This window comes from Malaclemys terrapin, chromosome 3 (assembly GCF_027887155.1).
Source record: "Malaclemys terrapin pileata isolate rMalTer1 chromosome 3, rMalTer1.hap1, whole genome shotgun sequence".
Taxonomy (NCBI): domain Eukaryota; kingdom Metazoa; phylum Chordata; order Testudines; family Emydidae; genus Malaclemys; species Malaclemys terrapin.
In genome coordinates, this window is record NC_071507.1 from 202,005,890 (window position 1) to 202,020,974 (window position 15,085).

Consider the following 15,085-nt stretch of genomic DNA (forward strand, 5'->3'; position numbering starts at 1 on the left):
TCAGTGCCTAAATGGTAAGTGGAAACCCATTTGCAAGTACGCTTGAGTGGCAACAAAGGAGTTTCATTATCTTTTATTGGAAATGAAGCATTACAAATTGCACCTGCTCTCATTCTGACAGAGAAGAGTCTGGGGGCAGCAGGGTGGGGGAAGGAGAGACAGATGTCATTCCCGTTCCCCGCACCCATCAGCTCAATCAATAGCATTCAGGGCCTCTATTTCTGCTCACTGGCTTGGAAGTGAAGCTGCGGCGCTGTATGGGGAGGCACAGTTGATAGTGTCTTTTAGCTGATTTACTAAACTGAGCGTTAGCATGATCTTTGTTGGGGAGTGATGCTCTACTTGCTGTCCTCAGTGTGTGTGCGGCATGGTCAGGTTTAAAGCAAATCCCCCTGCAAAAGCCCTAGACCTACAGCTTCAAAAGACACTGATCTCTGCCATTTGAGCTAAAGGAAATTAGCCATTAGCTCTAGAAAGACCGTTATATTCTTCCCAAGCTGCAGCTAGCCAATAGAGAGCAAGATGACCAAAACTTGGACAGATTTTCAAAAGAATTCAGCACTCACAATTGGGGCCAGATTTTCCAGACAGCTCCGCTCCCGTCAGGCATCAAAATAATGGTCCAGAATTACTGAAGAGCCAAGTCTGTTAGATGTTGCACTCCTCTGAAAGTCTGACCCTAAGCATCACAATAGGAGCTCGGCGCTTTCAGTAATCTGGGCCATGGTTCCAAATCCTACTACCAATGAAGTCAGTTGGCATTCATGTAAAGGGCATTTTTTGCCGGAGGACTGAGCCCCAGACTATCCCTCACAAAAACACTGTAAGCAAGCAAACTTATTAATGATCTATTTTCTTCAAACACAGCTAGTGCATGGGCTTGCAAGGAAAGGTGACTATAAAGTTTGGAGGGATAGTGTAGTAATAACCAGTCTGCACTAGAGGGAGACAAAGGAATGTTAGACAATTTTTTCCCCCCAAATCTAGGTATTTATTGACCAGTAAGTCAGTTTGACTGATTTTCTTCAAAACTTTAGACTCAGACTCATAGACTTTAAGGTCAGAAGGGACCATTATGATCATCTAGTCTGACCTCCTGCACAACGCAGACCACAGAAACTCACCCACCCACTCCTGTAACAACCCCCTAACCTATGTCTGAGTTATTGAAGTCCTCAAATCGTAGCCCTTTGCAGAAACAGTCCTCCTTTGTTTCAGACTAAAAATGGCACTTTTTAGTTTAAAGGAATTTTCCAAACCAAAGCTGTAGGATGTTAAAAATAGGATTTTATAACAGAAGCTGGCTGCAACTAACTACTGTATGGACAGGCTGCCCCCTTTTCGTAATACCCATATAACCAGGTTGGGCCTTACTGTGTTTGTAAAGCACTTTGGGTTCCCCAGAAGCAAGATGCTATAGAAATGCCAGACTAACACGGCTACCACTCTGAACACTGGTTTCAGAGTAACAGCCGTGTTAGTCTGTATCCGCAAAAAGAAGAACAGGAGTACTTGTGGCACCTTAGAGACTAACAAATTTATTAGAGCATAAGCTTTCGTGGACAACAGCCCACTTCTTCGGATGCATATAGAATGGAACATATATTGAGGAGATATATATACACACATACAGAGAGCATAAACAGGTGGGAGTTGTCTTAACATCAGGCTTGTCTGGTTATGTAGACTCTGTCCTAAGACCCTACGCTACCAGCACTCCCAGCTATCTTCGAGACACCACTGACTTCCTGAGGAAACTACAATCCATCGGTGATCTTCCAGAAAACACCATCCTGGCCACTATGGACGTAGAAGCCCTCTACACCAATATTCCACACAAAGATGGACTACAAGCTATCAGGAACAGTATCCCTGATAATGTCACAGCTAACCTGGTGGCTGAACTTTGTGATTTTGTCCTCACCCACAACTATTTCACATTTGGGGACAATATATACCTTCAAGTCAGCGGCACTGCTATGGGTACCCGCATGGCCCCACAATATGCCAACATTTTTATGGCTGACTTAGAACAACGCTTCCTTAGCTCTCGTCCCCTAACGCCCATACTCTACTTGCGCTACATTGATGACATCTTCATCATCTGGACCCATGGAAAAGAAGCCCTTGAGGAATTTCACCATGATTTCAATAATTTCCATCCCACCATCAACCTCAGCCTAGATCAATCCACACAAGCGGTCCATTTCCTGGACACTACTGTGCTAATAAGCGACGGTCACATCAATACCACCCTATACCGGAAACCTACTGACCGCTACACTTACCTACATGCCTCCAGCTTCCATCCAGGACACACCACACGATCCATTGTCTACAGCCAAGCTCTAAGATATAACCGCATTTGCTCCAATCCCTCGGATAGAGACAAGCACCTACAAGATCTCTATCAAGCATTCTTAAAACTACAATACCCACCTGCTGAAGTGAAAAAACAGATTGACAGAGCCAGACGAGTACCCAGAAGTCACCTCCTACAAGACAGGCCCAACAAAGAAAATAACAGAACACCACTAGCTGTCACCTTCAGCCCCCAACTAAAACCTCTCCAGCGCATCATCAGAGATCTACAACCTATCCTGAAAGATGATCCTTTACTCTCACAGATCTTGGGAGACAGACCTGTCCTCGCTTACAGACAACCCCCCAACCTAAAGCAAATACTCACCAGCAACCACACATCACTGAACAAAACCACTAATCCAGGAACCTATCCTTGTAACAAACCCCGATGCCAACTCTGTCCACATATCTATTCAAGTGACATCATCATAGGACCTAATCACATCAGCCATACCATCAGGGGCTCGTTCACCTGCACATCTACCAATGTGATATATGCCATCATGTGCCAGCAATGCCCCTCTGCCATGTACATTGGCCAAACCGGACAGTCTCTACGCAAAAGAATTAATGGACACAAATCTGACATCAGGAATCAAAATACTCAAAAACCAGTGGGAGAACACTTTAACCTGTCTGGTCATTCAGTGACAGACCTGCGGGTGGCTATATTACAACAGAAAAACTTCAAAAACAGACTCCAAAGAGAGACTGCAGAGCTAGAATTGATATGCAAACTAGACACAATCAACTCCGGTTTGAATAAGGACTGGGAATGGCTGAGCCATTACAAACATTGACTCTATCTCCCCTTGTAAGTACTCTCACACTTCTTATCAAGCTGTCTGTACTGGGCTAGCTTGATTATCACTTCAAAAGTTTTTTTTTTCTCTTAATTAATTGGCCTCTCAGAGTTGGTAAGACAACTCCCACCTGTTTATGCTCTCTGTATGTGTGTATATATATCTCCTCAATATATGTTCCATTCTATATGCATCCGAAGAAGTGGGCTGTAGTCCACGAAAGCTTATGCTCTAATAAATTTGTTAGTCTCTAAGGTGCCACAAGTACTCCTACTCTGAACCCTGGCAGAGTAAAACTACACCACCACATAGGAGTTACAGTGAAAAAGCTCCCTCAAGTGGCATAAAGTTCACCAACAGGTCTATACTTACCTCTGAAGAGAGCATTCACAACTCAGGAGAGATCTTACCAGGAGTGCTCAGAATAGCATTCCATACTCCCAGGGCCCTCTGTTTTAATGTAAGGTTTTCTCCCCATTATTAGATATACAAAAGAGATGGTCACAACCAAGACTCCAGGTCCAGACACCCCTGGACTTTGGGAAGACAGGCCCATGAGCTATATATTTAATAAACCTACAGGTTTCTAATATGGGTGTGGTTTGGCGGGGCACTGGCAGGCACAGAATTTGTCCCCCCAAACGCAGCCCCACTGGCCTGACTGCAGCTGCCACCCCAAATATAGAAGTCAAACTACACCTATGGTTTCTAAGGGTACGCCTCCTACGGTGCCCCAATCTGGAAAGGAGGTGTAGTCCCTGATTCCGCCCCCCTCGGTTACTCTCAGACCCTCTCCCTTCCCCTTAGGACCAATGGGTTCTGGGTCCAGGTGACGGGTGCCCCCACCTAAAGGCAGGCGTACACAGGGCTAATACCCCATGACCTCTTAGATAAAACTAACATAGCAAATCTAAACCTCATCAAAAACAACAACAGTTTACACCCTGGAACAGGAAAGGGGGTCATTAAGGGAGGAGAAAGGAACAGGAGACAGAGCTAGGGATGGTGACTAAAAGCTGCAAGCAATATTACAAACACCAAGTGAAAACCCACTACGATACCAGTACATAAGAACATAAGAATGGCCCTACTGGGTCAGACCAAAGGTCCATCTAGCCCAGTATCCTGTCTTTCAACAGTGGCCAGTGCCAGGTGCTCCAGAGGGAAATATCAGAACAGGTAATCATCAAATGATCCATCCTCTGTCGCTCATTCCCAGCTTCTGGCAAACAGACACCATCCCTGCCCATCCTGGCTAATAGCCATTGGTGGACCTATCCTCCATGAATTTATCTAGTTCTTTTCTGAACCCTGTTATGGTCTTAGCCTTCACAACATCCTCTGGCATGGAGTTCCACAGGTTGACTGTGCATTGTGTGAAGAAATACTTCCTTTTATTTGTTTTAAACCTGCTGCCTATTAATTTCATTTGGTGACGCCTAGTTCTTGTGTTATGAGAAGTAGTAAACAACACTTTCTTATCTACTTTCTCTACACCAGTCATGATTTTATAGACCTCAATCATATCTCCCCTTAGCCATCTCTTTTCCAAGCTGAAAAGTCCCAGTCTTATTAATCTCTCCTCATACGGAAGCCGTTCCATACCCCTAATCATTTTTGTTGCCCTTTTCTGAACCTTTTCCAATTCCAAGATATCTTTTTTGAGATGGGGCGACCACATCTGCACACAGTATTCAAGATATGGGCTTTATATAGAGGCAACATCATATGTTTTGTCCTATTATCTATCCTTTTCTTGATTATTCCCAGCAGTATTAGGAGAGAACCCCCACCCCTCCCCAAGGGCCACCCCCAGCCTGATCAAGAGAGCTGTTTGAGGGGCCGGTAGGTATCACTGTCTGAGCTGCAGACAGCTTCCGCATGCAGCTGGTTGATGTCCCAGTCGAATCAAGCCCTGGCTGACTTCTGGCTTCCAGAGCAGAGAGTGGCCTATGGGCTCTCTGAGGTAGCCTCAGACCCTCTGACTGGGACAGTCAGAAAACGGCTCCTTCTCCATGCGGCAGTGGAGGTTAAGAATCACCCTCACCTTCTCCTCTGGGTCTCTCTTGCTCTGGTCATGCAGTCCCTTGGACAGCACCTCCCAGAGGAAACCCAGGTTGCCAAACACACTTCTGGTGTGTCCTCTCTCCAGCCCAGGTAGATAGTCTCTGTGCGGCCCTACTCCCTGTGCGAGCTACATCTCTGGAACCCCTAAACTGGCAGGCTCTACACACATTGTTTAGTTTGATCCGATCTGTTGCTGCAACCAGTGCGTCATTTTGGCCCAGCCTGCGTCATACAAACAACTTTGGAGAGGACCAAATCGGTTTCTGTCTGAAGATAACAAAAAAATACTATTTTCCCCTGGACCAGTTTTCCCCGTTGGCTGGTTTTAGTCATCAACACGAGGCTTGCTAACCATGACTAACAGCAAAAGCTGTGGCCACATGACCCGTCGTTTGATCCACGTCCTAGCCTGGGGAGAACTAGGTCTGATAAAAGGAGGAAGGATGCGGATGATGCCTGGATTAAGGACAGAGCCGTAATAAGCAGAGGGAGAGTGGAACAGAAGCACAAACTTCAAAGGGAAACGTGAATCATTTTCACCGATGAGTGGATATTGTTTTTTGAAGCAGTTGCTGTCTGCTTCCCCAATAGTCGCACAGAGGTTCCACAGATAAGTCCTTGCGAAAGCGGGGGTGAAATGAACAGTCTTGAGGATCAGTTTGGATAATTAATACATTACGCATTTCTAGAAGGCATTGCATTTCTGAGGCTCTTTTCAACCCAGGGGAATCCATAGTGCTTTACAAGCATTAACTGCCCCCAGATAGACAAGTATTATCATTCATCATCATGAGCTGATGGGTAAACGGAGACATGGCAAAGTGACTTGCCCAAGGCCACACAGTGAGACACTGTCTGAGAACCCATAAGTTCAGATGCTTACTTGACCTATTGGAATCTCTCAAATCTCCTACATTTGGGGTGGAAGCCTCTCAGGGTCAGACTTGTAAAAATAACCAACAAAATGTTAGGTCAGACATCCCACATGTGTATTTCAGCATCTTTCATAGTGGGGATGCTAGAACCGGAGACCGGAAGGTTTTTAAACAAATGAAAGCTAAGGGGGAGGGAGCAGTTCCAACGCTCAGAAAAGGATCAGTTCAGGTTTGAGTTCGTTCTGATTTTGGGTGGACTAGTCACCCAATGCAAGTCAATGGAGTTACTCAGGCTTTGTACCAGCATAACTGAGAAGAAAATCTAGCTCTATGTCAACGTACAGTGTCTAAAGGGATGCCTGCTGGGCTGTAAAAGGTGCCCAGATACTATTACGATGGGGGCAGTAGGATAATTCCCACATCAGGTTTGAATGTTGTCTGTGAATCCTCTGCACAGACAGTTCAGTGCTGCCAAGCAGCCAAAGCAGAGAGAGGAAGGAAAAACCTGAAGGGCGTTAACTATTTCCAGACATGCTTCAGTGACAGGATTACAGGGCTGGCTAGATAGCCCCACTGTGAGCACAACTGCTTTCCCCTCCGATTTTTAGCCAGTTACACAAGGCTAATTAAATGCCATTCTGCAGGTCAGAGGGGCTGTTGTGCAGTTTTATAACCTCAGTATTACACAGCTGCAGGCATTTTACAAGCTGCTGTAATCTGACAGTTGGGATGAGCACGAAGCGGATCTAGCCCCCTCAGCACAACCTTCGATAGCTGTGGCTGATGGGAATATATTTTGCTAGGAGGCTGAAACAAGATTTGTTTCAAAATGTCCTCCAGCAGAAGGGTGCATTTAACGCACATACTCTGTATTTTAAATGCTGCTGTTATGAACTGGATTAAACCTTGTGATGGGTGAAATTAAAACCTCATTGAAACTGATGTGCGAATTCACCCTTCACTTAAAATAGCTGTGAAGGGTTTTGGGTGTGGCCCCTTAACTAAAGCCTAAGGCCTTGGCTACACAGCGGCAGCGCTGTGAAGCGTGAGTGTCGTCGCAGCGCTGCGAGCGAGCGTGCAGCGCTGCAGGGGCTGATCACACTAGTGCTTTACAGAGCTGCACTCGCTGCGCTCGGGGAGGGGGTGTGTTTTCACACCCCTGAGCACAGCACGTTGCAGCGCTGTACAGCACCAGTCTAGCCAAGGCCTAAGAGAGCCCACCCAGGAGTTCGTTGACCGAGTGCGAGGAAGGGTTTTGCTGAGTATTGGTTGGGGGGGGGGGTGTTCATGTGTAGGCAGAACACACAGAAACTGAGACCAGACAGAACAAAGAAAGAAAGCCCAGCAGTAGTTGGTGAGCATAGTGTAACCCTGGAAAAAGCTAGAGTGCGCACAGCTCCTTTTTTTCGTGGTTCCTATTGCGTTTGGGGAAGCAGGACCTTGTACATTCCTTGTAAATAAACAAGATTGCATCAAAGCTAAATACCAGACTCCATCAATTTCTACTTCCAGCTAGAACATCCCCATGACCTAGGGTGACTAGACAGCAAGTGTGAAAGACGGGGGCTAGGGGATAACAGGTGCCTATACAAGACGACCCCCCAAATATCAGGACTGTCCCTATAAAATTGGGATATCTGGTCACCCTCTTATGGCCCCAAAATGTAACTAGTTGATCAGGTCAAAAAAGAAGCAATACTATGTCATGGGCCTCCCCAGCTAGGACAAAGTCGTGCCATTCCTCTGATGTGCAGAACTCCATGCATACCAAAGATAGCTCTGCCTGCAGGACAGGGAATTAGCATAATTACTTGCTTCAATTAATCCTTATTCTGTACAGCCCTTTTCAAACATTTTGGGATTATTGGTTCCCTAGCAGTTTAGGCCGAATCCAGGAAAGACTCTATGCTGCCTTTGCCAGATCTATTAAATGGTCTACAGGTATTAATTGTTGGCTAACAAACAGCCACGTTGGGAAACCGTGTAACACTGACAGACCCTGGTTAGCGGCAGGCAGGATCGAACCCAGGACCTCTGGAGCTAAATGCCTGAGCTTCTACCGCATGAGCTAAAAGCCATATGGCTATTACCTAAGGCAGTAGAGCAGACTCATTAATCTCTCTCTATTTCTCTAAGTGGTCTCAGGGCCACTAGATAGGACAGAACACCACACCCAGAAGGTTACACAAGCTCACATTGATGAGCAATTGTCACGGAGGGCTTAAGCAGGGCTTGAAGCAGAGCACAGACCTTGCACTAGTGTTCTGCAGGAGAACACTCGCTGGAGAAAAGGCTCAATGGCCGATTGAAAGCCTCCTTGCTTTGTTCCTCTCTGCAGGTCTGCATCATGGAGTGCGAAGGGAAGGCCTTTTCGAGTACCACCTGGGAGCTTTGCACCAAAGTGGCTGGGAAGTCGTCCCTACAGGTGAGCGCTGACAGCCTGGAAGAAGATTCCTACCAGCCCTTAGAGATGGACGATAGTGGCCTGTTCAGAGGCAGCCGGAAGCACTTCGATGACCTCACCAAAGTGGTGGATCTTAGCAAAGTGGAAGGTGAGAAGAGAGTTTCCAAGGTGAGCAGCCTGATCCGCCAGCGGGAGGTGGACGAGGGTGTCAGCAATGGGAGTGAGACCCCGCTGGGTGACTTCCAAGAGCAGCCCAAGGATATTTCCAAGCGGCTCGGTGGCTTCCTCAAAGGAAAGTACAGTTACAGGCAGGTGCTGGAGCCCACCGTGCAGGGGGTGCAGAAGCGGTACGGGGGCTTCATCGGGGTCAGGAAGTCGGCCCGGAAGTGGAACAACCAGAAGAGGTTTAGCGAGTTCTTGAAGCAGTACCTGGGCATGTCACCGCGCTCCAGCGAGTACGATAGCTTAACCAATGACCTGAATGAACAGAACGAGATCTAACCGGAAACTCTGTTTCATGTCACTGACACATAGTGAATCGGTTTAAGTCTGCCGAGGCCAAAGAAGTCAACCCCTTCCCTGATCCCAAAGAGCCTGTGTTAGGAATGGTTCACCAGACCCAACTGGATTCATTGCTGCTCAGAGTCAAGGGGGGAAAGCCGCGTGGTGGTTGTTTCTGAATCATCCAGTGTATTTATTAATTCTTCTACATTTTCATGGCACTTTTGAAGGCAAATATAAGACAACTGTCCCTGCCCTGAGCTTACAGTCTAGGTTTACTAGAGAGAGAGAGAGAGAGAGAGAGAGAATGAGAATCAGTCAGGTTTCTCTTTTCACATTCAAAATGGATTTCCAAGTGTTTTGGTCCCTGAGGATATGTCTACACTGCAATTAGACACTCATGGCTGGCCTGTGCCAACTGACTCGTGGGGCTCGGGCTAAGGAGTTGTTTAATTGCATGGGCTCGGGCTGCAGCTTGAGTGCTGGGACCCTCCCATCTCGCAGGGTCCTAAAGCCCGAGTTGAAAGCCTACACTGCAATTAAACTGCCCATTAGCCTGAGCCCCACAAGCCTGACGCAGTTGGCACAGGCCAGCAGCCGGTTTTTAATTGCAGCGTAGATGTACCCTAAGTCTCATAGGGCTCCATGAGCAACTCAAACCTCCACTAGCTACAGAATCCACAAACCTATGGGGCCTGTGACCCATTACCACCAAGGTAGTCCCCCTCCAGAGCAGCCAAGGGAAATCCCATGGCCATCCTCTCTACCTGGGACCAGCATGCCCTGGGGGATACAATTTCTAGCCCAACAAGATGGAGTTGTTAAAATCAGTCATGTCACTCTTTCCTTCTTCAACTTGAGCTTTTGTTTTTTAAAATGTAGCCCTTCCAAACCTAACACCCATGCTGCTCTCCCTGCTCCACCTGGGTATCTTTGTTTATTTTAAATAAATTTTCTTCAGGTTAAATGTGCTGGATTAACATCCCTGGAGGCTAATCAACTACAAAACAAGTATGCCATGGGCCAGCAGGAGTGCAAGTCTGATGGCCACCATACCACGAACTGAATCAGGGACCTCCTGAGCGTGAAAGCATGAGCTGCTACAGCTTGAACTAAAGAGCCAGGCTCTGTAGCTCTGGCTGCGATAGTCTGTCTGCAGCCCAGGCATAAACAGGGACCTGTAATATACATTCCCCAGTGGTTACAGAAATTTCACTACACACTGCCCCACCACCATGCCTGAGCCCTGCCCCGGGGGCAGAGAGGGGAGTTGATTCCTGATGCCTATTCATTCCTTGAGCTCTCTTCTGAGACTTAACCCACGCCAGAAAGCTCCAGGTACACGCCAACTGTAACCTTGGCAGAGGACAGGGTTAGAACATGGTCATCCCATAGCCCAGTTTCAACATGGATAAAGCTGTAGTGTAGATGGGACCTATTTGCGTCCCCACACCAGGTTAACACCTTGAACTGATCAAGGGTTTATCCCCGTAACAGGGATACGGTTACTACAATTTTTATCTGTGTTGTAACCACAGCCCCCCAAGTAGACCCCTCTGTTCCATCAGGAAGCCAGAGAAAACGTTTCCTCTCGGCATGAGTTCACCCCGCTCCTGCCCACTGCCCTCCTTCCTCAATCAAGCTGGCAACCACCCTTAGTCTGTGACTTTATCCAGACGCCGCAGTGTCACTTACGAGATGAACCCCCAGGCTCGCAGCTGGAGAGGAAAGAGAACTCTGACACCAGAATCAGTTTTGTGGGCTAGGAGGATTATTCTGGGGTCAGAGGATTGATTGGGGTACCTGCACCACCTGGAGGAGAGTTAGGGCATATCTACACAACAGCTGCACGGTTACAGCGCAGGGTTTCAAAATAAAAAGGGGGCCTCTTCAGAGGTGGAGGTGAAAGAGCCATGGTAGGACAGAGGGAGGGAACTGTACACGATTAGAGAGTCCAAAATACTCCGCTCTCATGAAACAAACGAGCGCTCACAGACACACCTGGAACAGGAGAGCCACTGGCTGGCAGCCTCAGCAGAGACCAAGGGGTGACTGGGCCATGGGAAATGAGCTCTACCACTAGATTCCCAATGCCCATTCCCAATCTACCACTCCAGGACAGAATCGAGGCACTTTGGGAGTGGGTAATAGATGATCAAAGAGAATGGACATTGCCATTGCCTGTAGTGCCCCTGCTCTGTGGTTAAAGAGAACTACAGTCTCCAGGACTGCTGATCCAGCACCAAATTCATTGCCCTTTAAAAAAAAAATTAACAAAGAAGCTTAGTGGCCCCCTTCACTGTGTGTAACTACAGATTCATTCGTAAGAACATTGCTTCAGTTTGTCCTTAGAAAAATCCTTTGGATTAAATATCTCATGTACATCTGTAAAGCATCCAACTCATTCTGGTAGATCCCAAAGCACTTCAGAAATCACTTTACCCACTCATTCAGGAATCACTTTACCCACTACTGCAATGCAGCCACCTCTGTGGTGGGGCATGAAAGCTGTGTAACATTACCGTTTAACAGCACAATAACTGTTAAAGACAGGATGTAAAGAAGTGTGCATTCATCTGCAACTGGATTGTGAATTTATTAGAGCAAAGGACTATGGGTAGTACAACAGGTGGAGGAACCACATTTTACAAAAGAGTTAACATCTGATTGGTCACTGAAAATCCCAAATTAGATCTGGGGGTCTGGAATTTCAACAGAAATTTATTTTCATTCCCGTGTTAAAAAAAAAAACAACAACCCAAGTTATTTTATAATAGCAAGAGGCCATTCCAAGTGGTGGTACTATGTAAGGATATTTAAAATGATACTCCTGTTATGGTCTCTGTGTCTCTAATACCTGCTGGTTCTATTTTCAGCTCCATTACTGACTCACTGCGAGACCACGGGCAATGGCTTCCCCTCTTTGTGCCTCAGTTTTCCCCTCTGTATAATGGGGGTAATGATCATACTTACCCTCTTACTATTCTGGAGAGTGCACTGTGTTCATCAGAGAACAAGTGCTATCACAATGCAAAGCGCTGTCATCTCCCTGTCTGAGTATTGGCAGGCGAGGTCCTGAGTCATCCTTCTTCTGAGCATATGTGCAACATGCCTCAGGCGGCACGTGACCAGGATTCATCACCGAATTTGGTCCGCTGGTCGGATCACAAGCTTCCCTGGCTTGGGCCAGGTACTGACGGAGAGTGCGAAGAAAATGCTGATCCACGCCTCCCCCCACGAGTCCTTTACCCAACTGGTCATGAATTGCCAGGAAATGTCTGGCTAGGAGATCAATATTGCTATTAGAAACTACGGAAATAATGTTAAATAATGCCTTACTGCATGAATGGACCCACATATGGACTAAATTGCTACTCTGTATGAATAAGGGCATCAGAATTTGATCCTACTGTAACTATTTTAATGCATTGCACTTCTCTAGCATCTTCCCCCAGGGGCCACAAAACACTTAACACATTTTGATCGCATTAAGCCTCACATCACTCTTGGATTGTTATAGCTCATTTTACAGACAGGGAAACCAAGGCACAGGGCAGTCACATGACTTGACCAAGGTGATCCAGTCAGCCCAGAAGAGTGCTGGGAACAGAACCCAGATATCCCAACTCCTAGTCCCCTTCTTTAGTTACCAAGTACTTCTCCTTCCATCCCAGTTAAGAGTTGAACTGTTTACTGCCATGAACACAGGGATCCATTTACAGTTCAATTCCAGTAAGGTGTACAAGGGTTGTCAGAGTCAGCACCAGCCCGTCAGTTAAAGGCTGGTACAGGAAGCAGCAGGAAAACAAGATTTCCTGGTCAGCATTCCTCAAGGTTTTATAATCACTCCGGGGTTGACTTCTTTGCTCAGCGTTACAGCGGTGTCTGTGTTTTCATTATGTCTCTTTCCCATGGCATGTATCTTGTCCTAGCTGCTGTCTCAGTGCTGTCACATTAGAGGGTGTATTTTTGTAACTCCCAGGATGACAAACGGCGCCGTGCCTGCCGCTCGGCCCTATTCTGCCTAACTCGCAGACGAAAGCATGACCAATAAACAACGAGCCTGGGTCTTACCTGCGTCACTGCCGTTACTGTTTGTAAAAAGAACCAGTTCTTTTTAATTGTTTCATACAAATATTTCTCCATTAAACTTGTACATAGCAAAAAATGATTAATAAATTAGTTTACTATTTCTACTGTATCATTGTGATCGACACAATCACTGGGTCTGGCTTCCTGAGCACTCCACCCACAAACCTCCATATAAGATCACCTCCGCTGCTAAGGCCCCACATGGACAATATAACCCCAAACTGTTCAAAAAATCACCAATCAGACCTCAACATAATGATGAGATTAGTTTAAAAATCATGAAATGTTTTCATAAAATAAAGCATTCGGGATGATTTGCCTCAGCACCTTTAGAGTGCACTTGGGTTCAGGTTTTGAAGCTTTTCTCTCCTGCCACAAGGGTAGAAGTTTGCATTTTTTTAATGAAGGCTGAGAGTCTCACATCATCATGTGACTCCAGGCCTGGGGGCATTATGAAAAATATTGCTAGACTCATCACAAACTTGTGAGAGTTGCCAACCCTGCATGGAGGAAAGCTGGCTTCCTTTAGGTATGGAAGGAGGCAGAGACCAGGACCATGGGTCAGTTCCTTCCCACTCTAGTCTTGCTTCTGGGGAACCTACTTGTGGACCCCACTCTGATCCTGCCTCTGGATGAGGGTCAGAGGATTGTAAGGCAATGAGCATCACCTCCCACTAGTGTCATACCCACAAGGAGAGACAGGGCCAAGTCTTCACAGAACTGTGGAATTCCAAGAATTAATTTGTGCCCCATGCCATGCCTGCATCCACATCTCCTGGACGCAGGGGCCGACTTTGCAAAGTGCCGGGGGGTGCTTGATCCCCAACTCTGCCCAGGTCCCACCCCCACTCCACCCAGCCCCGGAGTCAGCGCCTATGCTGCAAGATCTTATCCAGTGCCCTACCATCCACATCCATTTGTTTGTCTAGTCACCTACACCTTTAGGACCATGAAGGATGTACCTGTAGTCGGCTGATGTGCAGATTGCAAGTGGAGCTAATGTAAACATAGGCTTGGCAGAATTAGATTTTGACAGATAATATTGATGTTTATTTTTATTTGTTTAGATTTTTATCTATTAAAATGTTCATAGTTGCACAAAATTATGGGGGTGTCACACAATAGGGCTGTGGTCCCAAATTTTTTAAGTCACCCCCTCATCCCTAATGTAATTTGCCTGCATGCCCTGGGAGGTTGGGCCGGGAGCAGGGCCGCAGTCAGGGCTGGGAGCAGAGCACAGCTGGGGCCGCGGTCAGGAGCCAAGGACCAATGTCAGGGCCGGGGCTGGGGCAGGGCTGCGGCCGGGAGTCGGGGGCCACAGCTGGGAGCCAGGGACTGAGGTCACAGCCAGGAGCTGCAACTGGGGACGGGGCTGCAATAGGAGCCAGGATTGGAGCAGAGCTGGGGGCAGAGTGGTGCAGGGTGGTGCTAACTCCCCCCCCCCCCCCATGAGGGCTGGCCCGGGCCCCGCTCTGCCCCCCCAAATGTTCCTCCACAACCCCTTAGGGGGGCGTGCCCTACAGTGTAGGGACCATTGCAATAGGGGGATGAGACAATCATTATTTAATGATAGTAGACATTGAGATTCAAATCCTGTAATTAAAGCTTTATAACCCTTAAAACAAATCGTAAGATCACGTGTCAAAATACACAAAGTAAATATCCTTAAATCAAACTCTAGTAAGTTCTAAAGCCGCGTTGTTTTTACTTTGCCTATCTCGACGTTTCCATTATCAATGGAAATATTTTTTTTGTTTTTTTTGTACAGACACGATGAAATCGACATTCACTGATAAAAATTCCAAACCTGTTTGTACAAATGAACTAGCGGGCACGCTCTCAGTTTGCGGATACATGCATATACATTCTTCTGAGTGAGATACAATCTTCTATCCATAATGAAAGATAAAATTTTTTTTTATTTAGGCAAGAAAACAAAACAAAGTCTTTGTGCATAGCATGGGGGGTGGGGAGGGAAA

The 15,085-nt window shown here is 46.8% G+C and overlaps 1 protein-coding gene across 1 annotated transcript in view; it reads left to right on the top strand.

The window, feature by feature from the left end:
* Nucleotides 1–13,157, top strand: part of PNOC (prepronociceptin) — a 42,623-nt gene extending 29,466 nt beyond the window's left edge. Inside the window, exon 3 of the mRNA XM_054023256.1 lies at nt 8,448–13,157. Within this exon, the coding sequence (XP_053879231.1) occupies nt 8,448–9,014 (567 nt within the window). The 3' untranslated portion in view covers nt 9,015–13,157. The remainder of the gene's footprint in view (nt 1–8,447) is intronic.
* Nucleotides 13,158–15,085: the final 1,928 nt, after the last annotated feature.